The sequence below is a fragment of the Solanum dulcamara genome, chromosome 9 (assembly GCF_947179165.1).
Source record: "Solanum dulcamara chromosome 9, daSolDulc1.2, whole genome shotgun sequence".
Lineage (NCBI taxonomy): Eukaryota > Viridiplantae > Streptophyta > Magnoliopsida > Solanales > Solanaceae > Solanum > Solanum dulcamara.
Window position 1 is genome coordinate 17,433,082 of NC_077245.1, and position 26,767 is coordinate 17,459,848.

At 36.5% G+C, this 26,767-nt stretch overlaps 1 protein-coding gene across 1 annotated transcript in view; it reads left to right on the plus strand.

Annotated features, from left to right (window-relative positions):
• LOC129902126 (THO complex subunit 2-like) overlaps positions 1–25,720 on the plus strand; it is a 57,822-nt gene extending 32,102 nt beyond the window's left edge. Inside the window, exons 20-32 of the mRNA XM_055977178.1 lie at positions 5,941–6,037; positions 6,135–6,263; positions 9,302–9,405; positions 9,776–9,956; positions 10,620–10,801; positions 10,951–11,557; positions 11,685–11,789; positions 12,348–12,503; positions 12,595–12,675; positions 13,228–13,620; positions 16,362–17,522; positions 24,499–24,797; positions 25,370–25,720. Coding sequence (XP_055833153.1) covers positions 5,941–6,037; positions 6,135–6,263; positions 9,302–9,405; positions 9,776–9,956; positions 10,620–10,801; positions 10,951–11,557; positions 11,685–11,789; positions 12,348–12,503; positions 12,595–12,675; positions 13,228–13,620; positions 16,362–17,522; positions 24,499–24,797; positions 25,370–25,439 — 3,565 coding nt within the window. The 3' untranslated portion in view covers positions 25,440–25,720. The remainder of the gene's footprint in view (positions 1–5,940; positions 6,038–6,134; positions 6,264–9,301; positions 9,406–9,775; positions 9,957–10,619; positions 10,802–10,950; positions 11,558–11,684; positions 11,790–12,347; positions 12,504–12,594; positions 12,676–13,227; positions 13,621–16,361; positions 17,523–24,498; positions 24,798–25,369) is intronic.
• Positions 25,721–26,767: the final 1,047 nt, after the last annotated feature.

Here is a 26,767-nt window from a genome sequence, read left to right on the forward strand (position 1 = left end):
TCAGTGGTCCCTGAGATTTACAAGTCCCTTTCTTTTTGTAAGTTTTATATTTATTGCTTGCTAATTGAGTCTTTTTGCTGTGGCGGTTAGTATGTTTTGGATGCATCTATGAATCCTTTCATTTGGGAATGAAGATTTTTATTTTGTTTTTATTTCTAATTAAGAAGACTAACAAATAAGATTTATGTGCTTGAGTATTTTGCTTCGTGTTGAGGGTGTCGTTCAATTTGATATGATAAGTATGATCAATGCTATGGCATAATTATGGATGCATGTTGAGGACTTTGGGAGTGTCTTCTTTATCAGAAAATGGGTATTTCACAATTGGTCCCAAGTTTATAAAAAGAGAAATATAACTAATACATATCTGTATATGCATGTAGGTACATATTTATATGTGTAAACTATCAGGCGACATATCTAGTACTCGCTCCATCCCAATATATGTGATGATGTTTGACTGAGCATGGAGTTTAAGAATATAAGGAAGAATTTTGAAACTTATGGTCTCAAACAGTCCATAGATATATGTGGCTATAGATCATTTTATGTAAAATGGGAAGTTTAACGTTCTATTATTACTAAATATTAGAGTGTTGGATTGACTAAAATGAAAGTGTCACAAAAACTAGGACATAGGTAGTATTATAAATCATCATAAATCAGGACAGAGGGAGTAGTATAAATCATCAAGGCTAACAAAATCCTAGTGTATCAATGATATAACCAAACGATAACAACTGTTTTACCAGAAGTGAAAAAGCTGTACCATTGAGATTTTTTGTAGGTTCAAGACAATTCAAATATTCCTCCTCTCTTTTTTTTTTTCGGGAGGGGTGTCACGACCCAAAAACTGACGTCATGATGGCACACATCTCAAAACTCAATCTGATTTGTAACCCTAAAAATAAAACTCATACAAGACTCCCAAAGGGGAAAGTGATGCCACGATTTAAATAAAAAGAAAAAAAAATAATGAAGAAATTATCCCAAAACCTGGTGTCATAAGTATAAAGAGCATCTAATACAAGGTTCGAATTCGAAGATACAACATAAGTCTCTGAATGATACAAAAGACTGAAAAATAAAGATAGACTAGTGACGATCCGAATTCTGGGACCTCACCACTAATCTGAGAATACACAATCCGCTAGAATATTAACTGCCACGTGGGGTACCCCGACTAGTATCTGCATCAAAAAGGGACACAGAAGTAGGGGTGAGTACAATGCACATGTACTCAGTAGGTTTTAGCTGACTGAGTATAAGGAATTAATCAAACCTATGAAATAAACTAAGGAACGCTTCCACCTGCATACAGAAAAGTCCCACTTCGGCATTGGTGCCGCCAGTTTATATATATATTGGCGCGAGTAAAGTAAACCCATAATAACAGCTCATAATCACAATTAATCAGATAATTCAAGCAGCACAAATATCAATGCAATGCAATATGATGATGTAATGATGTGGTGGTACGGTGGAATCAAGACTATCGCACAGCCTGTTGTATACACCTGCCGAGCTGTGCTACCAAGCAGGACCCATGGGGGTCTTGCAGACCATATACATCAATCACAATATCTCATTATCCTTGCCACCTCCTCGTGGTCAAGGGATCACAATGCATCCACTACCCTGTCGGAAAACTGCCTCGGTCAGGGACTCAAGATACAAAGGTTAGGATCACAATGCATCCACTACCTTGCCGGAAAACTGCCTCTGTCAGGGACTCAAGATACAAAGGTTGGGATCACAATGCATCCACTACCCTGTCGGAAAACTGCCTCGGTCAGGGACTCAAGATACAAAGGTTAGGATCACATTGCATCCACTACCCTGCCGGAAAACTGTCTCGGTCAGGGACTCAAGATACAAAGGTTGGGATCACAATGCATCCACTACCCTGCCGGAAAACTGCCTCGGTCAGGGACTCAAGATACAAAGGTTTAAAGGTGTTTCATTTTCTTTCTCAAAAAGAATTTCCATATTTCTCAACTTCCCATGTTTCATGATATTATGAATGAGGATGAATGCGTCAAAACACATATGCATGGAAGTAATAATCAACTCACATGTGGTATAAGGTTCAAAGTTCTCAAAACTTAACCTACACATAATATTCACCCTCAATAAATAGTAACGGGAAGAACACACTTTCATTTAAATATTCACTCCTTTCTCAACAATATTTCAATACTCAAGTATGCTCAAAACCCCCAACTCAATCTCTCAAGCGGCATCACAAGTCAAATAATATACTCAAGCCTCTCTTAGGCAAATCACAAGTCAAATAATATACTCAAGCCTCTCTTAGGCAAATCACAATTCACATGCTCTCAAAGCAAATAAGATAACAAATAAGGCCCCCACACGGGCTATGTAATACGAATAAACCCCCACACGGCAACACATTAATAAATGAGCCCCCACACGGGCATCACAATATATATAACATTCTCAACTCATACTACAACCCATCCCAAAGTCTATAACATATGAATGACTAATTACCCCATCTCAATCTCAAAGAAAGATAGCCAAACCTACCTCAATTGCCGAAACCGCACTCGAATACCTCCACCGGACAAGCAACTCTCGAATTCAGCGCTCGGAATGACAACCCACTATCAACAATGAAACATACACGTCACAAGGAGTCCAATGACACCCATATTGATAGGTTTCGGAACCGGGGGTAAAATGGTCCAAAAATTAACTATTTTCGAAAAGGGTCAAATCTGTAAATTTATTGAACAATCCCATTCTATTGGTAATAAGGAACTCATGGTTGAAAAACCCATAAAAATAGAGCTCAAAACGAGTTGGAAATCACAATTTTCCTTAAATTCGGATTAGGGAAGAAACAAGGATTTTTGGGGTTTGAAATTAAAATTTAAGAGTTAAAATCGTCAAAAACTTAATGAAAAAGGAAGGTTTTAGGTCAAAAATCACTTACCCAACACTTTGCCTCGAAAATCTCTTCTCAAATCACCTCAAGGAGTTCAAGAACTCAAACAAATGATGAAAAATATTGAAATGGGAAGAAAGGGGCATTTTCTGCCCAAAAAGTTACTGTTCACACGTGTTACTGTTCACACGTGTTTTGTACAAATTTTTGAAAATCACCCTCAAGGTCATTACAAGGGGTGGTTTAGTTGATGATTGAGTTTCATTGTTATCTGTGAAAGTGAAGTGCTTATTGTGTAGTGTCTGGTAGTTAGTTTTGAGCCTATTTCAGTCTCATCTAGTGAATCTTTTAGCTTCCAACATAAAAAGCTGGAGAATCTTTTGCTATGTTGCTCGGATCCTTCAAAATCAGCTCATTTCAATCCAACACAATTTAGGTGTGAGTGTTGGATCCACATCAGATTTGGGCAATGTAACTTGATTGATTTGACTACATCTATGGCCAAGAAGTATAGGTTGATTGCATATTTTGTTTGATTTTTTTGTTTATGCTGCCATGTATATATATGCTCATAAAATACTAGAATAATTTGTTGTTATTCAAGTTATAAATAAAATAGTAAGTGTTACAAATATGAGATTTGGGTCCTTCTGAAAGATTTGTTGGAACGACCCACCTCATCTAAGAGCACTGAAGTCACACGTGAACTCACGACTAGAAACAATTCTTATGTTTTGTTTTGGTAACCAATGTGAATTGTTAGAATAGTAATAGGAATAAGATTGTAATATAGTGTCTATAAATAAGGCTTAGTGTGATAGTGTAGTTAACTCGTCTTAATAATATTTTCTAAGTCTTTATTTCTCACAATGCTATTAGAGCATTGGTGAGAAAATCCAGGAAAGAAAATTTAGTGCTGTATTCAATTTTTGGCCATTGCTAGGGTTGTTTTTGCTCAGTCTCTCTCCAGTGGGTCTTCTGCGAAATCCTAGACCACAACATGGTAGAGAACACTCTTGGAGATAAAAATCCCAAGAAAGCACCACCTCTAGAATCGCCGTCATGTGCTGGAAGGACCTTTGGCTCAGGCAACTCGCCTGTTACATGCGCCGGGTGCAGTGTTTTGGACGGCGAAAGGCGACAAGGGTCTGCCTCGCCTCACGGCGAGGCGCTCGTCGTTTTGAATTGAGGTGCCAATTAATACCAAAATCTTAAAATATTGAATTGCATATATAAATATTCAAAATCTCAATAACAATAACATATATTAACAAATATTTCTATTCAAAAACTAATAGTAGATACTAAAGTCTAGAACTTGAATTACTCAATAATTCATAAGACAAAATTAAAGCACTAGAAAAAGAGCACATTGCATGCTGCTGTGCTGACTGCATATGGAAGAAGAAGAGGAGAAGAACTGAAGAAGAAAAAAGAAGGAAAAAAAATTGATGAACTGAAGAACTGAAAACGTACCTGTTGAGACTTGAGCAGCTAATGTCGCGCGAACTGAAGAAGAGTCGCGACTCATGCGAAAGAGAGAAAAGAGTCGTCGGTTGTCCCGAAGGAGAGACGAGACCACAGGTTTGCCAAAACATCAAATAAACCGTAATATTTCCTTTTTATTATTAAATCAATGTTTTTTTTAAAACGCAAAACAAAGGTCCGCCTTTGTCGCCTTGCCACGCCTGGTTGCCTCTCGCCTTTCTGTCGCCTTTTCTCACCATTTTGATCTCGCTTCACCTCGAAGAGAACAGGCGACAAGGCCTCGCCTTACCTCACCTCTCGCCAAAGACGACATGGCGCTCGCCTTTCAGAACACTGGTTGGGTGCATGAGATTGTTTTCCAGATTGTTTTAGGCCAGATTCCGGCGGCTACACATCCCTTTGTTTCTCGAGATTTCTAAGTGGTGGTGATATTTTCTCTGAAGATTCTGACCGTCGGAACCCTAATATGCGCACTCGTGTCAAATTTTCGTAGCGACAGTAGTTTACGCATGACGATGTCTCTTGGATTTGATATGTTTAATTCCAAACTATGGAAGTCCAAAATTGATGTCCTATGGTTACCTCAGAACTTGTTATGAGAAGACAAAACAAATAAAAAAATGACATGATCAGGAAATCGAAGATCGAGGTCTGTGAAGAATCAACATGGAGGAGGTCATTTTGGAATATCTCGATCTTAGTGTAGTTATTGTTTTAGGTTTGGACACATTTGTGAAGTATGCTATTTTTGACATGGTCGACACCCAAAAATGTTAATGTTGCTCAGACTAATCCGCGGGATTATTTATTTGTAGGGTAATATAATAAGTTCCTTTAATAACATCGAGCAAGTAAGACATCTCTACAAGTAGCCTCAATTGCATAGCTTGATACTTTTGTTGCTTGTGCTTCACAGTCTAATACCCTTGGATCGTGGGTTGTAAACTTCGGCGCTTCCGATCATATTTCTGATGATAAATCAGTTTTGTCAAATATTGTTTATTCACAATATTTTCTGTATGCTTTATCACTCTGAACTCCATTCTTTATGTCCCTAATTGTCCTTTTGATCTTGCATCTGTCAGTCGAACTCGTGCCTTAAATTGTACTATAATGTTTCTAGATGTTTCTTTTGTTATTGCTATATTTAGAAATACTATATTCGTAGCAATTTATAATCACACAATAGGCATTTTTCATTTAACTTATTTAACAGTAATGGACTAAGAGGGTGTTTGGTTTGGCTTATTTTGAGTAGCTTTTGGTTTGTAAGTTCTTTTTTATTTTTGGAGGTGTTTGAGAAAGACAAAAAGTGCTATTATGAACTTATTTTGGCCAAAAAAATAGAAAAATAAGCTAAAAGCCAAACATTGGGTATGACTAACTTATGGCTTTTAGGTTATAAGCTACTTAAAGAAAGTCAATTACCTTGTTGATCGAAAATAAGTTATTTTTCAGCCAGAGTGAATGATGTCAACCTAATACCATGTTACATTCTTGCATAGCTTGAGTCTTAGTATAATCATTGGTAAATTCTCCAGGTGTAAAAAATATCCGTCAATGGAATTGAGGGGCCTTTTTCAGTATCTTGTGAATCAGTTGAAGAAAGGAAATGGTATTGAGCTTGTTTTCATGCAGGTATGGATTTTATTTTATTATTTTGATACGTGACACAGTGAATTGTTTTTTTCTTCTGAAAACACACCTCTTTTGGAATTTTGTTGATAATCTGTAGGAGCTCATTCAGCAAATGGCTAATGTACACTATACAGAAAATATGACAGAGGAGCAATTGGATGCCATGGCTGGAAGTGACACTCTACGCTACCAGGCTACCTCATTTGGTATAACACGGAACAATAAGGTGCATTAGAAACTCATTTTAGTTGCAGAAGTTTTCAGAAATTTATTTTTTGGAAAATGATTACTTGAATCTGCAATGGTGCTGGAGCATGATACTTACAAATAAATGTCTTCAAAAGAATTGGGTTGGAAAGGTTTTCATTTCCATTTGATTTTGATTTTACATATGCAAGTGCTAGTAGCTTTGAAATCTTTCTATGTTGGAGTGAACATCTGATAATCTTAATGATTTTGATCATTCATTGTGCAATTTAAATATTTTGAAATGTGAATGCTCCATCTTCCGATTTGTGCCCCTCCCTTTGTTTGCGATGCATGACAATAAGGGAGAAATGGGAGAAAATAGGGAGGTATTGGAGAATGCACGAGAAGATAGATTAATAAAAAGAGAGAGAAAGAGGAATAGCAGTAACAAAAACTGCAACAACATATCAAGTAGAATCCCACAAGTGGGCTGTGGAAAGGGTAGCGTGTAGCCTTACTCCTGCCTTGGGAGGTAGATAGGTTGTTTCCAATAGACTTCGGCTCAAGGACAATCATATTAGAAAAGAAATAACGGGAGTGAAAAAAATATGGCAAAATACTATAGAAAGCATCTCAAAACATTATGAATAAAACAAACATTAACTACAACAAAATAGTGCGATAATCGAAGTACAAGAGACAATAGATAGTCACAGAAAACAAAGGAGAAGAAACTACAAGGAAAATACTATGACCACTAGTATGGATGGATAGGCAAGACAACCCTCTACTAGCTATTAACCTTCTTTCTTAATCCGTGTCCTCCACAACCTCCTATCTACGGTCATGTTCTCGGTAAGCTGCAAGTGCATCATGCCCTGTGTAATCACTTCTCCCCAATACTTCTTCGGCCTACCTCTACCTCTCTTGAAACCATCCATAGCCAACCTCACACCTTTGTATCGGGGCATCCATGCATTTCAGTATTAAATGTTAAATCAATTTATATCAGTCAGCAGCCTTGGTGCATCTCACTAATAAATATTAAATCAATTTATATCATTCAGCAGAAAGAGGGATGTCAATATCAAATTACATATTATCTAAGGGTGTGTTTGGTATGGGGGAAAATATTTTTCAATTTTTCCATGTTTGGTTGGCCAAAATGTTTTCAAAAATATTCTCTATAAAAACAAGTCCCTTTAAAATGAGAAAACTACTTCCTTAAAGGAAGTAAGGAAAACCAGTTCCATAAGTGACATTACAAGTTCGTTGTGTTCTCCCCACCCACTCAACGCCAATCCCACCCTTTGCCACCCTCAACCCCCACTCCCTACCCCATCCCACACCCATAGTGTTTTGTTATTAGATTACATGTAAATGCTCTTGGTATAATATAATATTTTTTAACTTACGTACTAAACACTAGAAAATAAGTAAGAAACCCACTTATTTTTCAAAAGAACATTTTCCTTTATACCAAACACGCCCTAAGTCTATTCCAAAATATTTTAGTGTCTTTTTTTATAAAGGACAAGCTTCTTTGCAATTTGAACTCCTAAAACAAACTATATGCGTAGCTAGAATGTACAGACTGCCTCAAACTAGAAAAAGGCTCGACTCTTACGAATTAAGCAATTCTTATCTCTTCTTAAGGATAAGCTAGATAAATTTTGAATCTAATACTCTCTGTCATGTTTTGTGCGACACACTTTTCTTTTTAGTCTATCAAAAAATAATCACACCTTTCTCTAGATAAAAAATGTTTGAAGTTTGCCTCCCAATTTTACCATTAGGAGTTGTTTGGTATGGACAAGTTATATCTGAATTATAATATGAGTATTAAATAATGATGTGATTATTTAATAGATATAGTTTTATTGGTAGATGTTTGGTTGATGGACTAAAAATGGAATATACAGGGTATATCATAAAACATGTGTTTGGTTTTACACAACATAAATTAGGTGAAACTTTAATGTTAATTTTTACCTTGACTTTTTAAAAGACTATGGGGGGAAATGAAAATGACATCTTTGTCATTATGTTTTTTTATCCGGAGATTAGTAATCTTGGGATTGTTATCTCACAACAATTGTGGAATAAATAATCTTGGGATTGCTAATCCTTGATTAAAAGCTCAACCATACGGGGGATGAACTAATCTTGTATTTTATTTTGAGGCAATTATACCTTATCCCACAAACCAATAACTCCTTAATGACATGACTTGGTTGAAATTACTTACTCTAAAAGCTAATTTCTATCCGGAGATTAGTAATCTTGGGATTGTTATCTCACAACAATTGTGGAATAAATAATCTTGGGATTGCTAATCCTTGATTAAAAGCTCAACCATACGGGGGATGAACTAATCTTGTATTTTATTTTGAGGCAATTATACCTTATCCCACAAACCAATAACTCCTTAATGACATGACTTGGTTGAAATTACTTACTCTAAAAGCTAATTTGTTACTAGAGGAGGGAAAATGAAAAGACATGTGGAACTCTTACCGTGACGTATTTAGTAATGGTAGTAAGGGCAGTGTTGGTACTTTGCATATATTTATCTTGTCTTAAAAAAATCTTCTTTTATTTCGTAAACTCGTGACCAGTTAAACAGATTTACGTAAAGTGGGACATGGTATAAGATAAGTTTTAATTATTTGTTATAGATAAACATAAATTATGTACCAATCAAATGAAAACTATAAATATAAATAATGTATCTACATTGATTTGTTGGTTTTCCCTTATTCAAACATTTATGAATTGATACAACATCATTAAAAAGCCTTGGGTACATACAAATCTATCACCTCCCCTCCCTCTCCCTCTCCCTCTCCAGCCAAAAAAAATAATCTTACTTTAGCTTGAGGTGTCCTTCTGACATTGTATTTTGTCTATGTTGTTTTCACTAGTAGGCTCAGATTTCCACAAACCTTAAATATATAGTTGTGCAATTCATTTCGTATTTCTCTTGCACCTTGTTGTGTGCCTGCTGTAGATCTCTAATTTGACATTTAGCATCCTAATTTGACTGAGTGTCCTAAAATGTGGCTCTTCTTACAGGCATTGATTAAATCGACTAACAGGCTGAGAGATGCTTTGCTCCCAAAAGATGAACCAAAGTTGGCAATTCCACTTTTGCTACTCATTGCTCAACATCGTTCTCTGTAAGCATATACCATACTGAGTGTGTGTAGAAAAATTCCACAACCAAAATATGAAGCATGTAGTTATGAAGAGTAAAATTTATTCCCGGGAAAATCAAGTCCAACTTCTTTTCCTGATTCCTAGTTGAAAGATGCTGAATATTCTATATCTGGAAGGATAGTATATAGAAGGATACTGTGGCTTCCTTCACATCAACGGAGTTTATGCTTTTTTTTTTTTGGGCTCATCCAATTTTATTTCAATATTATATTGATCGAGATCCAATCAAGAGGCTCGAGCTACTTCTCGCGCTTAAATACAGAATCCCTTATTACATTTTTCAACAACTGTGTTGATGGATTTCTTTTAATCTTGCATTTTGTTCTGCAGGGTAGTTATAAATGCCGAAGTTCCATTTATTAAAATGGTCAGTGAACAGTTTGATAGGTGTCATGGAGCCCTTCTTCAGTATGTGGAATTTTTGTCTAGTGCGGTGACTCCAACAGCTGCCTATGCTGTTCTTATTCCAGCTCTGGATGAGCTTGTACATGTGTATCATCTTGATCCTGAGGTTATCCTAATGTCTATTGGTGTCTTCCAACTTTTCTTATGTTTCATATGATTCTTGATTTAATAAATTTGTTGAAGTCTTGGGTCCATGTGACTGAGAGGGCATCTCAAATATATAAATGCTAAAGGACATAATTGTCATTTAAAAAGACAAAATAAGAGCCCCCTTGACTTTGGTTCCCTGATAAGAGTGTGACGCATGGCATGTCGGTTAAGCACGCTACGAGTTCGCTCTTCTATGGACTAATGCTGGGTATATAAAGTAGATAAGGGTTGAGGGGTGAGTCCATATCTCCCGAGTTTCAAAATATGTGCTAGCGAGCTCTCTGGGATTTCCTGGTTATAAAATAAATTGAAAATAAAATTTGAAATGAATTGTTATTGAGTTTATATTACAATTCAAGATCTCTTTTGATGTATATCCAAATAGGTGCAAATAGGTTGGTGACCTTCATTGTACTTCAAGAGGCTCCTGCCCAAGTGGCAGAGTCTACATTATATTTTGTAGCAGTGAGAATCCTTAAAAAAATAATGGCAGCAAAACTTTCCATCCAAATGGTCTCCTCTTAGGTTTTCTCTAGGTCTTCTCTGTTCTAGTGTTCTCACAGCATTGTAAGTAATATGCTTCGGAATTTCCTATAACACGTGCGATTTCTTACCTCAGGTAGCATTTTTGATCTATCGGCCTGTTATGAGGCTCTTCAGGTGTCAGAGAAATTCAGATGTCTTTTGGCCTTCAGATAGTGATGAAGCAGTGAGTGCAGCCAATGCTGAAAAGGAGTCTGAAAGATCAGACTCATCTGCTTGCTTACTCCTTGATCTTGGTTCTTCTTGGAAACCTATCTCGTAATACTTTCTGAACTCCATGCTCGAGTAGTTAGAGAATGTCTTTATATAAGTGTTTTGCATGTAATTATGTCTGTTGCACAGAATCTTCTTTTCTTGCTTCTACGATCAATTTAAGTATTATTCAGCCTTCCTTATCTTTTGTGTAGATGGACAGACCTTCTTGATACCATCAAAACAATGTTGCCTTCAAAAGCCTGGAATAGCTTGTCCCCAGACTTGTATGCCACCTTTTGGGGTCTTACACTCTATGATCTTCATGTTCCTAGATCCCGTTATGAGTCTGAAATTGGTAAGCAGCATGCTGCTCTTAAAGCTCTGGAAGAACTTTCTGATAATTCAAGTTCTGCAATCACAAAAAGGAAAAAAGATAAAGAAAGAATTCAAGAGTCTCTAGATCGGTTAACTATGGAGCTTCAGAGGCATGAAGAGCATGTAACATCTGTTCGGAGACGCCTGACTCGTGAGAAGGATACATGGCTGAGTTCCTGTCCTGATACTTTAAAGATCAACATGGAATTCCTTCAGCGGTGTATATTTCCACGCTGTACATTCAGTATGCCGGACGCTGTGTATTGCGCCGTGTTTGTTAATACTCTTCATTCCCTTGGAACGCCTTTCTTCAACACTGTGAATCACATAGACGTTTTGATATGTAAGACATTACAACCCATGATCTGTTGTTGCACCGAGTATGAAGTAGGTCGACTAGGAAGATTTTTGTATGAGACATTGAAGATGGCTTATTATTGGAAGGTACAATTCAGTACATCACTGTTGCATAATACCTTCAATGGACAGAAATAGTCGTTTGACTGGCAGTTTCTAACAATGTGCAGCTATACTAGCTACCATTTTTAACTTTTTAAATTTCAAATTGAAGGGTGATGAATCAATTTATGAACGTGAGTGTGGAAACATGCCTGGATTTGCCGTCTATTATAGATATCCAAACAGCCAGCGTGTTACGTATGGCCAGTTTATTAAGGTTAGTCTGTGACATTTCATATGCATACAATGGGAAAACATTTCGTTTGCATTTTATTCAACGAGACCGAAAACACAGCAATGATTTGTGGAGTGCAGTTTAAATTGCGGGGAACAAACTGCTCAGTTCCTTATTTACCCTTATTGTGATAATTTGGCAAGTCACTTCACTTCCAAAGATTTTCTCCTTAGGAGCATTTCTCAGCAGCAGAAAATGAGGGGTCTACAAACAGTGGATTATCATCCTAACACGTAAATTTGTGATTGAATTTTACTTCACAACACTAAATTTCTTCAAAAAGTGTATATAAGGTGTCCTCTTTTTCATGAGGTGGTCCTCCTTTAGTCTCTCTTTCTTCTACTTCTCTTTTTCATAAATTTTTTTTTTGTTCTTATTTATATATTATATATTCTATGTGATTTCCTCCTTTATCTCCTATTGTGTGATAAAAAAAAGTTATGATGCTTGATTTCTTTTATTCCACCTATCATTCTTGTTTCCTTAGTGCTAAATACTCTTTGTTTACCTTATTACTTAATAGTTGCAATTCTGGTTAAGGTACACTGGAAGTGGAGTCAGAGAATCACGAGGTTGCTCATACAGTGTCTGGAATCAACTGAGTACATGGAAATCAGAAATGCTCTTATTTTATTGACAAAGATCTCCAGTGTCTTTCCAGTTACTCGGAAGAGTGGAATAAACCTTGAGAAGAGGGTACACCTGATTGCAAATTCAAATTTGTATCTTTAGAGCTCTAAAAGATCAAGCTCTTAGGTTTTTCTTTTATTCTTTGGTCTTCTTCTAGGTTGCCAAAATTAAATCTGATGAAAGAGAGGATCTCAAAGTATTGGCTACAGGGGTTGCTGCAGCTTTGGCATCTAGAAAGGTAAATTTTGAGTAAAGCTTTATCGTAGTTTTTAACTGATTATGAGCAATACCTTACCTGATTACAACAATCAAAAACCATATTATATGGCTTCTTAAGAGTTTCTACTTCTGTAAGCATGAGTTTTCTTTGCTCTTCTATTTCACCTGATGTTGTGGTATTTGTTCTTTCTTTGTTATCTTCCTGTTGAGGGCAGGATGACATTGGCTGGTGAAAGCCTGATATGAAATATTGCTTATTTCGTCCCAATTTTTGCCAAAAAATTAGCACTTCTTATCTTTATACCCTGCCCACTTTTACGCTTTTTTGCTTTTAGTGACATGCTATTGTTAGGACCTGATGTGACTTCATGGAGATAAAGATTATGTCAGGCAGTCTTCTTTTATTTCTTAAATTCCATTAAGCTCCATGTTCAGTGAAACATCAAAAGGAAAAAATTGGGGCAGTGAGATTATTTCTGTTTTGACGTTAAAATTACTTTGTATTGTTAGATTTGATTCAGGGACTTAATTAATTGATATTTGCAATTTGCTTGCCTTCTTTTCCCCCCAGCCATCATGGGTGACAGATGAAGAGTTTGGAATGGGTTACCTAGAACTAAAACTTGCAGCAGCACCTGCTTCTAAGTCTTCGGCTGTTAATTCAGTGGCCATACCAAACGGGAGCGGCGCTAGTGTTTCTCAAGGTGAGCCTTCTATTGGAAGAACTGTGCTGGCAGGAAGAGTAGCTGATGGCAAGTTGGATAGGCCAGACAGTTCTATGCCAAAACCTGATTTAGGTCAGGTAAAACAGAAAGGCAGTCAATCAATTAATGGACTGGATGTGCAATCTATGCCATCTACTGCCCTGCATTCTGATAGTCCAAGTCAAAAACACGTAGATGACTCTATGTGTAGGGTAGAGAGTACCATAAAAGCTGCTTCTAAGATGTCTGGCGAGCAGGAGGTATGTTCCATACAGTATTGACCGTCCAAATACAATCTAATAGATGTTAATTTAGCAGCCATTTTTGTGGATGTGTGGTGGCTTTGGTTTTTGAATTTAACTGTGTGATTGTTGTCAAATTATGTTCACATCGATCATCGTATTTGATAGTTGAAAGAGCCTAGAGTAGTTTGTCTAAATGTAGTTGTATTGAACTTCACTTTTTTATTATATCATAGCATCTTAAATAACCACCTCTATTGTTTAACTACAGACTATGATATTGAGATGGTCGTGTAAACCATGCCTAGTTTAGTTAGTAACATAAGCTTTGTTCCTTTATGGAACTCCTTTGTTGAAAAGCCTGTATTCTGATGGAGCATCTATGTTTCAGTCATGATGGATCTGTTCTTTCACAATCTTCACTAATATAGCATCACTTAGCTCGACAGTTATTCCTACACGAATTATCAGTCTTAACTAAATTTTTGATGTGCTGTTTTTGCATAACTAATTAATAGTTTATTGTCTTGTAGGCTTGTAGTTGACTCTCTTGATAGCTCTCATTTGCTGATTTTATTCCAGAACTTTTGACCCGGAAGGCTTTATTATGGAACAAAATTTTGGTGACTCTTAGTTCCTTCATATAATGTCACATCCCAATTTTCAGGCCTACCTGACTGGCACATAACACTCTACTCGCATCGAGAGAACGGACCCTATTTACCGTTTTGACACTCATATCCATAATAAGCAATAAAAGACAACAATAACAAAAGAATGATCATAGTCTGGGTCTTTCAACCCAATTATGCAAAAGAATGAAACTAAGACACCTCCACTGGATCTATAATAGGGTTCACTAAAAGGTGATACCTAACTTGTAATACCGTCACCTAGAACACTTTTCTCTTATAGGAAGGAAATAGAAAACAGATGTGAGTACGACTATGTACTGTGTAAGTGTCGTCAACCTCCCTTCAAAAGATGGGATGAGATTTATGAAAAACATGCATAATTATACCACATTATACAAAAAAAAGTGTCACATCCCAAACTACACCCACACGTGACTGTCACCCGCTAACACCACCTGCCAAGCAAATCAGTTCTCCATTCACTTAACCACTTATGTAAGTACTGAGAGGTAATAAGTGCAAGTCCAAACACATAATGGTCATTAGATACGAAATAATTATCCAACCAAAATTATATATCAACTTATGAAGTCCAACGATCACTCAAATAATAAATCTCTAGCCCAAATCCCACACTAAGACTATGGAGCATCTAATAGAATAACATGAGTTCTAATTGAGGGCATGCAAACCTCAAGAAAAGAAAATAAACGATACAAAATATATATAGTTAAAACGGCAGCCTCCATGAACAATGCAAAGTCTCACCTCAGACACTAATATGTTGAGGGTCCTCAGAATAGGCTTGCAACATGAGCTCACTGCATAGCTTGGATTGTTCCTCGACTTACCTTACCTTGTGGCGCGAGACCATCACAAGGCTGGGTGGTCAGCTGAAGAATCCTTCTCGTGATGTGCTAGTGGCATGAGCCCTGATATTAGTGCCTGGGAATGAGTATGTGATGAGCTTGCATGGGGGGCTAACGTTACTGTCCCCGCCAGGCACTCTCCCTCAAAAACTTTTAAGTTCTTCACATTAGGCATGCAACGTGACGCCATGGCACTGCATTGGACTTGATTCCATCTTTCCATTTTGAAACTTTTAGCCACTTCAGCACTTCAATACATTTTCCATCTTGCACCATGCACATATGTTAACATGTCCTAATGGTCCCACCCACCATGTGTGGGTCCAAACATACATCGGGGTTATTTTAATCACGTAATTGGGTTCATAATTAACCCGAATCAGCGTCACCAGGGCTTTACAGATAAACTATTTTCAATATCATGCCAAGATTTTGGCCAAAGGGTGAAATGTGGATTTCAACCTATATTTAACCCATACTAGTATAGGTAAAAATGGGCTTGCCATGTGTGTGTTTATTTTGCTAGTTCCAGACACGGTATATGGATTCCATGTAGCCAATTTCAGTAATCCCTCGAGTTGCTGCTACTTCAACATTTCGAAATCATCATTGAAGATGCTTCAATAGTTCAACCCATCTGATCCTCTCAATCTCATCATAGTGATTCGCTGCATCTACTCGGAGTAATTTTTTTTATTTTCTTGGGATTTTTTTTTTGAAACCAATGTACTTGGAGTAATGTTCGTTTAACTTATATCAGTGTTATCAGAAAACGAAACGTGCAAAAAAGCTCCAAGATCCTCTGGGGATTAAGTGTAAATAAAATATGGGCTTAATTGAAAAAAGCACAAATGGAGGAAAACTGCAAATATGTATCTGTAGTCCAAGATTAATAATCGTAAGCATGAATAATAAATATAGACAAAGAAATTTTAAAAAATCATTATGATACTGCGAAATATCAATTATTTAGTGTCACATCTTCAGGATTGCACTCATTAGCAAGGAAAATTATGCCTCAGAGCTTTGATGATGACACTGAAGCGCCCATAAAGCGTGTGGCAAAGCGCTCAATACAACCCAATCCGCCCATTTGCCACCCTAATTGTTAGTGTGTGATATGTATCATGAAGTAACCACTTTGCTTTCCTTTTCGATGAATCTTATGCATATGGATGGATTCTTCATTATTCAGTTGAGCAGTTCTCTTTTGTCAACTTGTTTGAACTTAAAAAATATTCACTCTTTTCTGCAGGGAAGAGCTACAGGCAAGCGAGCTACTCCTGCTGGATCTTTCTCAAAGCAACAAAAGCATGATGTTGCAAAAGATGACAAGTCTGGGAAAGCTGTTGGAAGAGCATCTGGAGCTGTTTCTGGTGATGTTGTTTATCCATCTGAGAGCAGAGCAAGTGGGAGTGTTAATGTTTCTACTACCGTTTCAGGGAATGGTAGCATGTTTTCTACTGTACCTAGAGGTGCAGCCTCATTAACGAGATTGTTAGATCTTTCAAATGAATCTAATGCTGAACTTACAGCTACTAAGTCTGCTGATCTGAGGGTTTCTGCTGGAAAAGATGATGTCATTGAAAGTTTTGATGTGCATAAGGAGTCCACATCGCGTCTGGTTCATTCGCCTAGACAGGATGCTTCTAAAGCTAATGATAAAGTACAGAAGAGATCTATTCCTGCAGAAGAGCTTGATAGACTGAATAAACGCCGGAAAGGTGAAATTGACGGTAGAGATATTGATTGTGGTGATACCCGTTCATCGGAGAAAGAGCGGTTGATAGATGCACGAGCTGCAGATAAACTTCATCCAGCAGATTATGATAAACATGGTTCTGATGATCAAATATTGAACCGAGCCTCTGAAAAGCCTCTTGATAGATCAAAAGATAAGGGTGGTGAAAGACTTGAGAGAGACCCCAGAGAACGAGGGGACCGTCCTGATAGGTCTCGCGAGGATGATGCATTTGAAAAATCTAGAGATAGGTCAACGGAGCGGCATGGAAGAGAACGTTCAATTGAGAGAGTGCATGAAAGAGTTGCTGATAGGAACTTTGATAGGTTGAGTAAGGATGAAAGAATCAAAGATGATAGGAGCAAGCTGCGACATAATGAAGCATCTGTAGAAAAATCTCATACAGATGATCGGTTTCACAATCAAAATTTGCCTCCACCTCCACCATTGCCTCCTCACATGGTCCCACAATCCATTAATGCAGGCAGGAGAGATGACGATGCTGATAGACGTTTTGGAATTGCCAGGCATAGTCAAAGACTTTCTCCAAGGCATGATGAGAGAGAGAGACGGCGGTCAGAAGAGAATAACACATTGTTGCAGGATGATTTGAAGAGAAGGAGAGAAGAAGATTTTCGAGATAGAAAGCGGGAAGAGAGAGAACTTTCAATGAAGGTAAGCTTGATTTACATTTCATGCGTAATTGTTCAAGATACAGCAGATTCCTATTTGCTCGTACATTTTTTAATCTTTCATCGTAATTCAATGTTAGTTTTGGCTATCAAAATGGATTAATGGAAGTGAAGCCCCGTGAAAGAAACAATATGCTTTATTGTCAGGTTATCTCCCTTTCTAGGGGCCAGTTACTTATTTTTTAATCCTTTGACCTTTGTTCTTAAATTGAAGAAGCTTTCCGTTTCCAAGAGCACATCTCATTTCTGGTTTCATATTTAATTTGACCCAGTTGCCAGAAACTACGACTCTGTCCCAAATATCAGTTGATACCAGATGTTATAGCCCAAGAAAACACACTTTATGCCTTAGGGTCCAACTGGTAATAGATGGTCGAACATAACATGTTCTTTCAGACACCTTAGGTTCCACCGGAAATATTGACATGTTTGAAAAAGGAACATTACCAACAAGAACAGTCATTGGTGTGTGATTAATCAGAAAGCAAGCGGTAGAGACTATATCCCTTCAAAATTGTTTAGGAACCTTCAATTTGACCAAAAGTGCTCGAGTTGTCTCAAGTCCTACTCTTCCTTTTTGCAACTCCATTTTCAGAGATGGTATCAACATATGAAGATTGATGAAGAATACAATACTAACATATACTTGTTAGCATTATCAGTCCTTAGAATATGCACTGAAGCACTGGATTGAGTTTTGGATTCCACACAAAAGGCACATAAGTTGGTACACTTTAGAGCGACTTTTCATAAAATAAATGGAAAAGGGTAAAAAAATGCCCTTAAACTATGTGAAATTGAACAAAAATGCCACCAGTTAATAGTTTGGTCCAAAAATGCCCATACTATTAATAAATTGGTCCAAAAATGGTTCTACTAATAGTTTGGTCTAGAAATGCCTTTATTGTTAGAGCCTGTTTGGATTGACTTTTGACGTAGAAATTCTAACTTATGATTTTTGTCTTCTTTTTAAAAGCATTTCAACTTAAAATCACGTGCGTATAAGCACTTTATTAATTTATCCAAACAATTTAAAAGTGCTTAAAAGCTATTTTGGCTTAAAAGTACTTTAAAAAAGCCATTCCAAACAGATTCTTAATGGGTCAAAAACGCCCTTTTCCTGATAAATACATTAGTATTTTTGTTCCTTTAAAAATCTATTCTATTCCTGACAAACATATTACTTTTAAAGAACTCTATTCTTGTTTTTTTTTTTAAAAAAATCATTTTAACTGATAAATAAGTAGGAAATAATCGTTTTTTCTTGTTAATCTCATTTTAACAATAAAAATAGAATAACTCCATGTACCTTTTTAACTGATACTATAGGTTATATATAAGATCATATTAACCCCATCATTGATTTTCATTTGCGTAGCGATTAAAAAATTCCTAATAAAATAAAAAACATTTTCCACCGCATCACAGAGAGGCATCGCAACAATCTTTCCCACTGCATCACAGAGTCTCAGCTCAATAATCATCTCCAAGTTTCTAGCTGAAGAAGAGTACCGGATGTGTTCTGATTCTAGCTTAGATGAGGAAGAGGAAGACTATCCTCCTCACTTTCCTTTTCATGTTTAATTTCTAGATTTTTCTTCAGATTTGTTCTTAGTTTTTAGTTTATTTCCTTTTGCGTTTTCGGTTGGGTCGTGATGGCTTGGGCCTAAGCTATTTTGTACATAGACAGTTTCTTTGTTATAACTCACGTCTCTTGGCCTTTTTATTCAATTTTTTTATTTCTTAATCTTTTATGAATTGAAGTAGGATTAACTTTTTCTAATGAAAAAGTCATCATTGGGAAAAGAATGTGTTTAAAAAGAAAAGAAATAATATATTTATTTGGAAAAGGGCATTTTGACCCATTAAGTAACAATAAGAACATTCTTGATCAAACTATTGATGACAAGGGCATTTTATACCAAACTATTAAATGAGGGCATTTTTGATCCTTTTCCGTAAGATAAATCCAAGTCATTCAAGAGAAATCATCCACAAAAGTGAAATATTTATGTCTAGTTTTGGCAACAACATGACATAGTCCTCAAACATTAGAATGAACCAACTCTCAATTCGCTTAAAACCCCTTGGTCCAAATGATATGTGGTGATTTCTCGCAAATTGACATGACTCAGTGTGAACTTCTAGAGAAGACAATTAGTGTGAGCTTCCATCATCAAGGATGAAGAGATCATCAAATAAATGTTGTTTCTCACAAAGTAGACAATGATTGTGAAAGAACGAGATATAACAATTAAGGTCTCTGATGAGTTCACTAATAGAAATCAAATTAAGGGCGACTTTGATAGACTTAATACAAATGATAAGGTAATAAGAGGAGGTTGGTTTTACAGTCTTATATTGACAATTGTTACAAGTTGATTTATCAACTACAATCACTGGATAGGGTGCTTTGAAAAATATTCAGTCAGCTTGGTGAGTTATTCATATGCATGATCCCCAAAATTGTCTTATGCAAGTTGTCTTTCACATTTTCCGATCTTAAGTTTGCTCCAAGGAAAGGCTTGCGTGTCTCTAAACATGGCTTCCTTCAATTAAAGTTTTTACAGACGCGAAAGTGAGTCTATCTTTAGATGACATAAGATCTACATCTGATTACTGTAGAGGGAACCTAGTTACTTGTAGAAGTAAGAAGCAGCGGGTAGTTGCATGATCAAGTGCAGAAACAGAATGTAGATCTTTGCCTCGGTATTTATGAGCATCTTTGGCTACAATAGTTATTGGAAGAATTGAGATTGTCTGGTAAAAGGAAATATCTTGTACTGCAACTACAAAGCTCCGACCAGTATAGCTCAGATTTCTGTTCAACATAACTAACCATACATTGAAATTGATCGGTACTGAATCAATGAGAAAGTTACTAGTAGCACCTTGAGTTTGCTTCATGTACTGCCAGAAAAAACAACTAATGAACATGCTTACGAAAGACATCTGCAAAATGACTTTATATTTAGGTTTGCAAGCTAGGCATGTGTGACATCTTTGCTCTAACTTAGGGGGAGGGGTATTGATTGTGTTTATTAATTAACATGGTTTTAGGAGACTTTATTTTCCTTTTCCAACGTAATTATAGAATTTTTCTTTTATTGTAATTGATTGTCTCTCCTCAATTAGTTTGACTTCACTTATTTACCCTTTCTCATTGGATGTAAATACATACTCAAATATAAAAAAATGTCTTTTCTTTCTCAAATTCTAACAATCACATGGGTGTAGGATTAGAAAGATTAAACTTAAATTAGTATACCAAGTCCCATCCATATACAACATACCCAGTGAAATCCCACAAAGTGGAGTTTGGGAAGAGTAGAGTATACGCAAACCTTACCACTACATCATAGAGGTAGAAAAGTTGTTTTCGAAAGACCTCGACTCAAGTGTATCAAACCCAAGTAAAAGAAGAAGAAAATACTGGAGAGAGCATAATAGTTAAAAAGAAAAGCAGTGTAAAGTCTACAAGAGAGAAACGATAACAACATCAAAATAATATGATAATCGAAAAGCAATAAACAACATATGACAAGAACTCCAAGGCATGACTAGTCCTATGTTTGGCACTAACCTTCACAAGGCAAGACAATACTCTACCCCTACTAGCCTTCTGCCCTAGTACTCGACCTTTACTCTTTTCTATCTAAAGGAATGTGTCCTCGAAAATATGAAGTTATGTCATGTCATGTCAAATCACATCACCTCCTCAATACTTTTTTCAGCCCATCCCTACCCCTCTGTGTACCCCTTACATCCCAACTATAACTGGCAAAATGGGCCGGGCCAACCAACCCAACCCTAAAGGGCTTGCTAGTTAAATGAGTTAGGACATGTTGACCTTCTTAACTAAAGGGCCTATAAAATAGCAGCCCAACTCAGTCCTAAGCGGGCTCCGGGTTGGGATGGGTTGACCCTTCAATCAAAAGATGGACAACATTGGCCTCTTAGAAATATTATCGAATATTGATGAGCACAATAACAATATGTCAAAAATTCACATGTTTATGAGTTGCACACACTTTAGTGGAACACTTACAAAATAACAGAATAGGCAAAGATACAACAGTCAACATTCATATGATTCATCAAAACAACATACATTACATGATCATTTGTTTTTCATAAATTTGACAAGAAAGGAGAAATGAAAAATTAGGCATAAACATAAAAGTAAAGAATGTCAGATTCATAGTTATATTACCTTCAATTGCCTAGTTGGTGTAGATTTCACAAAATAAAATACTACTTAAAATATATATAATAAATATTTTAAAAATTCACGACCCACGGGTTGGCCTCTGAAGCTCGCGGGTTAAGCCTATTAGTCCGGCGGGTCAAATGAGGCTAGGTTAAAAAGCCTCTTAATTGGGTTGAAAAAATTTAGCCCAACCCCTCTTAATTCAAGGGTTGGGTTGGGCCGGCCTCATGGGCCAAGCCTTTTTGACAGCTCTAGTCCCTACTATAAGATCTACTACATGTAGCTCAAGTCACCAAGATGCAAACAAGACTGATTCAACACATAGCTAAAGTAAAAAGAGTAAAGACAAAGCTTCACAAACCTAACTATACTCCTTGAATAGCTTGAATTTGCAAAGAACTTGGTGAAAATCTTCTCTCTAACATGTGGTGCTCCTTCTCTAGGGAAAGAGTCAAATTCCCCTTCAAAATGTTTAAATGTTCTAATTATACCTTGAGAGTTTTCCCTAAAAGTGGTATTTAGAAGACCTATTCTCATTCATGGCCTCGGCTACTGCTAAAAGTAGAGTGCTTCTCCATAATTCAAGTTTTGTTTGACCTCCTTGCTGGTTTTGTGATTAGCATTGACAGCAAATAGCATACACCAAAGGACCTCTTCTTGTTTTGTGCATTAGCTTACCCATAGTTACCATAAGCAAATACGTGCAAACCCACAGTCCTTTGTATCTCCCACTTCTATTTTTACAGTAGTAACGGCTACTTCATGGAAGTCCTTTATGAATGTTTAACATGAATTCCTTTCTTGTCCAACGCCTACCAAACAACCTTTCTAGGGACTCTAATCATATGCTTTTTCCGGATCAACGGTGACCATGTGCATATCTTTCTTTCTCGCCATAAATTTTCAATTATCTTCTTAACAAGAATATAGCTTACATTGTAGGTCCATTGGGAAACAACAACATACCTGGTGTAGTCCCACAAAGTGGGTCTGGGGAGGGTAGAGTGTAAGTAGACCTTACCGCTATCTCAGAGATAGAAAGATTATATTCGATGGACTCTCATCTCAAAGAAAAATAGTCCATAGCAGGCCAAAAATAGAAAAAAAATGGAAGTCAAAGCATAATTCATAAGCCTAATGCCATGATAGTTCGGACAACTTCGAATATCTTATTTATTCTTATTAATTAGCATCAGGATCCTGCTGCACGCATTGGAAATCCTACCATTTCATAAGTGTTATATTGGATAGCTTGGTATGGCATCCTACTCCAGCCTCTCCATACTTCTATGATGATTTCATCTGTACAAGAAAGCTTTTCTAATATTTATATTTTCCGTTGCATCCTGTACCTCTTCTGATCTATTTCTACAACTATAGCTTGAGTTTTTATTGTGCAAGAATGCATGTAGATCCCAATTATTGTTCCTGTGGTTCGAGTTGAAGAATTGCTCAATTGTTTTACCTCAGTTGCCAATGTAACTAATATTTTTCTCTAGGTATTTTAATTTCTAATGTGATAATATGCCCTAACGTTCATATTTTGACCTTGGCAACATGGAACTAGGTTCTCTAAAGTATGGAGGGAGTAGTTTCCCTGTTTTGAGTTATATTTTTGGCCCTTGAGGTCTGAGTAACAACAGACTAGGTTCCAGTGACCCTATTCAAGAGGAGGAAGCATCACAATTCCTAAAAAGTTTGTACTAGGGAATCTAGGAGATTCATTTATTTAAGAAGGTGGAGGAACTTCTTGGTATTTGGGAGGCTTCCCAAGGAGTATAATGTGCTCACAATGATGATTAAAAGTGAAGACTGGGAGGGTTTGACCAAGGTTGACCATTGACTAAGGCCCTAGTGGACTAAAGTTAGAAGTAGCAGGATGCCTTGCTTATATGCCCAAGACCATGATATGTTTATTTGGCCATAGATCCATCTTTAACTTCATTTAATCATTTGGACTGTCTTGATATATTTTGGGTTGTACTTGATGAGCTTTCCCCATATTAGTGTAAATGGTTTTAGGTTAAGAGTCCAACATTTTGGAAGACATTGAACATTTTTGTGGAATAGGTTTGCGTTTTGTTTGCTTGTCTAAATTTTATGTATCAATCTGCTTCCATAGCTGCTTGTCAAATGTCTATCCATTTTGCATGTTGAAAACATTCCCTGCGTCTCTTTCTTGTTAATCATTTGACCTGCAACACTTTTGAGTTCTTGACTTGTAACACTTTTGTATCCACTGACATGTTACCTTATTGAGATGTAGCAGCTGGGATATTCTTTCCTTACACCTTTTGCATCCTCTTTCCAGTTGAGGTGATAAGGATGGTAGAAGCTGATTTTTTAAGTTGATTTTCTGTGTTGGCTTAACAATAATACTCAAATCTTTTCTAATGCTATTCTTTCCTTGCTTAAAATAACCTTTTGTCTTCATATTGGTCAGAGGCATGCATTTGTGGATAGGTTATATGGTTTCTTGGATTTTTTTGATCAATTTTTTTTTCTAGTACTTGTTAATTTTTTTTTTTTGTGTGATATATCCTACAAGTTTGGAGCGACATTGTGAGTGAGGATTCATATAGTTGACCTAACTTGTTTAGAATTGAGACTTATTTGTTGTTTACCTACATTTTGCAGTTTACGTTCTTTCTTCAAGCGTCAGATTCTTTCGAGTAAAACCCTTGTTTTTGGATCTCTTGCCGCCTTGTTGTATGTTAGTGGTTACTTACATTTCATTTGTGTGATGTAGGTAGAGGAGAGGGAAAGAGAGAGGGAGAAAATATGCCTTGTGAAAGAAGATATGGATCCAAATGCCTCAAAGAGGCGTAAACTTAAAAGAGAGCATATGGCTTCAGAACCTGGCGAGTATTCACCCGCTGCTCATCCTCCTCCTCTTTCTAATAATATGTCGCAGCCCTGTGATGGAAGAGATAGGGGAGAGCGAAAGGGTATTATTGTTCAGCAGCGTCCAGGTTACGTGGACGAGCCAGGTCTTAGGATTCATGGAAAAGAAAGTGCCAGCAAAGCACCCCGTCGTGATGCGGACTCGTATCCTTATTGATACATGTGCATACAATTCCTTATAGCGTTTTCTTTTGACCATCTGCTGCATAAACCAACATATGCAATTTTTTTTGTTTGAATTGAAGATTTGTTTCTTTTATCAGCAATGCCTTGTCATCCAAAATACCAGTCTGGCTGTAACTGTACAATGCTACCAATCTATATGGCCTTTTTAGTGGTTGTCATTTGATAGAAATGTTTTTTGTGTCATTGTTTTATCCAACTCCTCTACTATTGCATACTGACTACTATTGAAAAAAAATACAATTATAATTAGATAAATTTTATGCACTTTTACTATTTCATATGGTCTACCCAAAATTTGTTGCCCATATTTCACTATCAGGGGTTTGTTAGTTTGTTCAAAGTCAATTTTTGTATATAGGTTTACAAATCAGTTATGATTCCATAAATTGATATATTACATGAAAAATACAATGATTTAGTGTAATTAATCTTTTTTTTTTAACTCAACTTGGGCAGTGTTGGTATAAAGGTAGTGTCATGGCTTGCCATTGAAGTCTGTTTATATTTGATGCCTTAACTATGCACCGCAGTATGTATGACAGAGAGTGGGATGACGACAAGAGGCAAAGAGCTGAGCCCAAGAGGCGGCATCGGAAGTAATTGCTAAACCACTAGACAACTGAAGTTTCTGTCGAAGTAAAATTTACTTAGTGGGGTTTTTGGCTTGTGTCATATATGTTTGCAGACCAATTTTGTTTAGTCAATTGTTTTATTAGGCCCTCGATGGGGTTTGAATTATTATATGCATGTAAGTAGGCAAGAAGATTGTGTTTCTTTGTGCAAAATGCTTCGGAACTCTATATTTACATTATTACATGGCAATATGAATACTGCTTACAGTTTTGGAAAAATAAATTTAGGTTGGATAATTATTTCTTGCACTGTTTATTTAGCCATTGTTTGAAATGTAAAAAATAAATTCACTTTTGACACAAGTATTTGTACTAAATCCCCCCTAATAAAAAATATGGAAGAACTCCAGGAACTAGCACTAGTACGTATAGTTCCAACTTTATAAATCGTGCTATAGTTTGATATGTGCATGCAGATAATTCGAATTCTAAGAACAGTTCATGTAGTACAATTAAACTATCCAGTTAGTCTGGTGCTTGAAGTTTTTATCCAAGAAGATTATTTTCATCCGGTTATAAAACTTATTGGGTAATGTCATGAGCTTACTGGATATGCCAGTGCCCTGGTATTGTCACTTACCTCGGTGGGCTTGGTATTTCTCATTGTTAGTGCTCGGATTGAAAGAGTCCCTTTGATATACACTTGCATCGAATAAAACATCTAAGCTTACGGTAAGACGATCATCTAGTGGATATTGAGAATAAACTTGAGTTAGATGCCACTATTTCTCAATCTTTTCAACTTTCTTCTATTAAACAATGGATTTCTATTCAATTTCTTGTAATAGAATAGTTAGCATTTATGAACCGCATTCTCGTTATTATGGTTGTGGTGATTGGTAGTGTCAATGGTCAATTGTGGTGATTGTAATAAATGTTGATTGTGATAATTAATAATCATTGCAAGTGATGATATTGGTAGCTGAAAATAGTAGGCAACCATATGTTGCAATGATGGTGAATGTAATGATGAACCATCATTTCTGTGGAAATTTGTGAAGTCGTTTGAACCGTATCCGATTTCAATATGAATGGGGACAAGCTGGAAACAAAACAAAAAAGAGATACTCAAGGTGTACAGATCACTGAAGACTTTTTTCAATTGACTACATGTTTCATTAATCTCTAATTCTCTCCTAATTCAACTTTAATGTATGTGTAATACATTTTAGTTCAAAATTTAATTCATTTTTGTAGTGTATAGATCACTGAAGACTTTTTTTCATTAGCTACAAGTTTCATTCGTCTCTAATTCTCTTCTAATTCAATTTTAATGTGTGTGTCTATAGATCACTG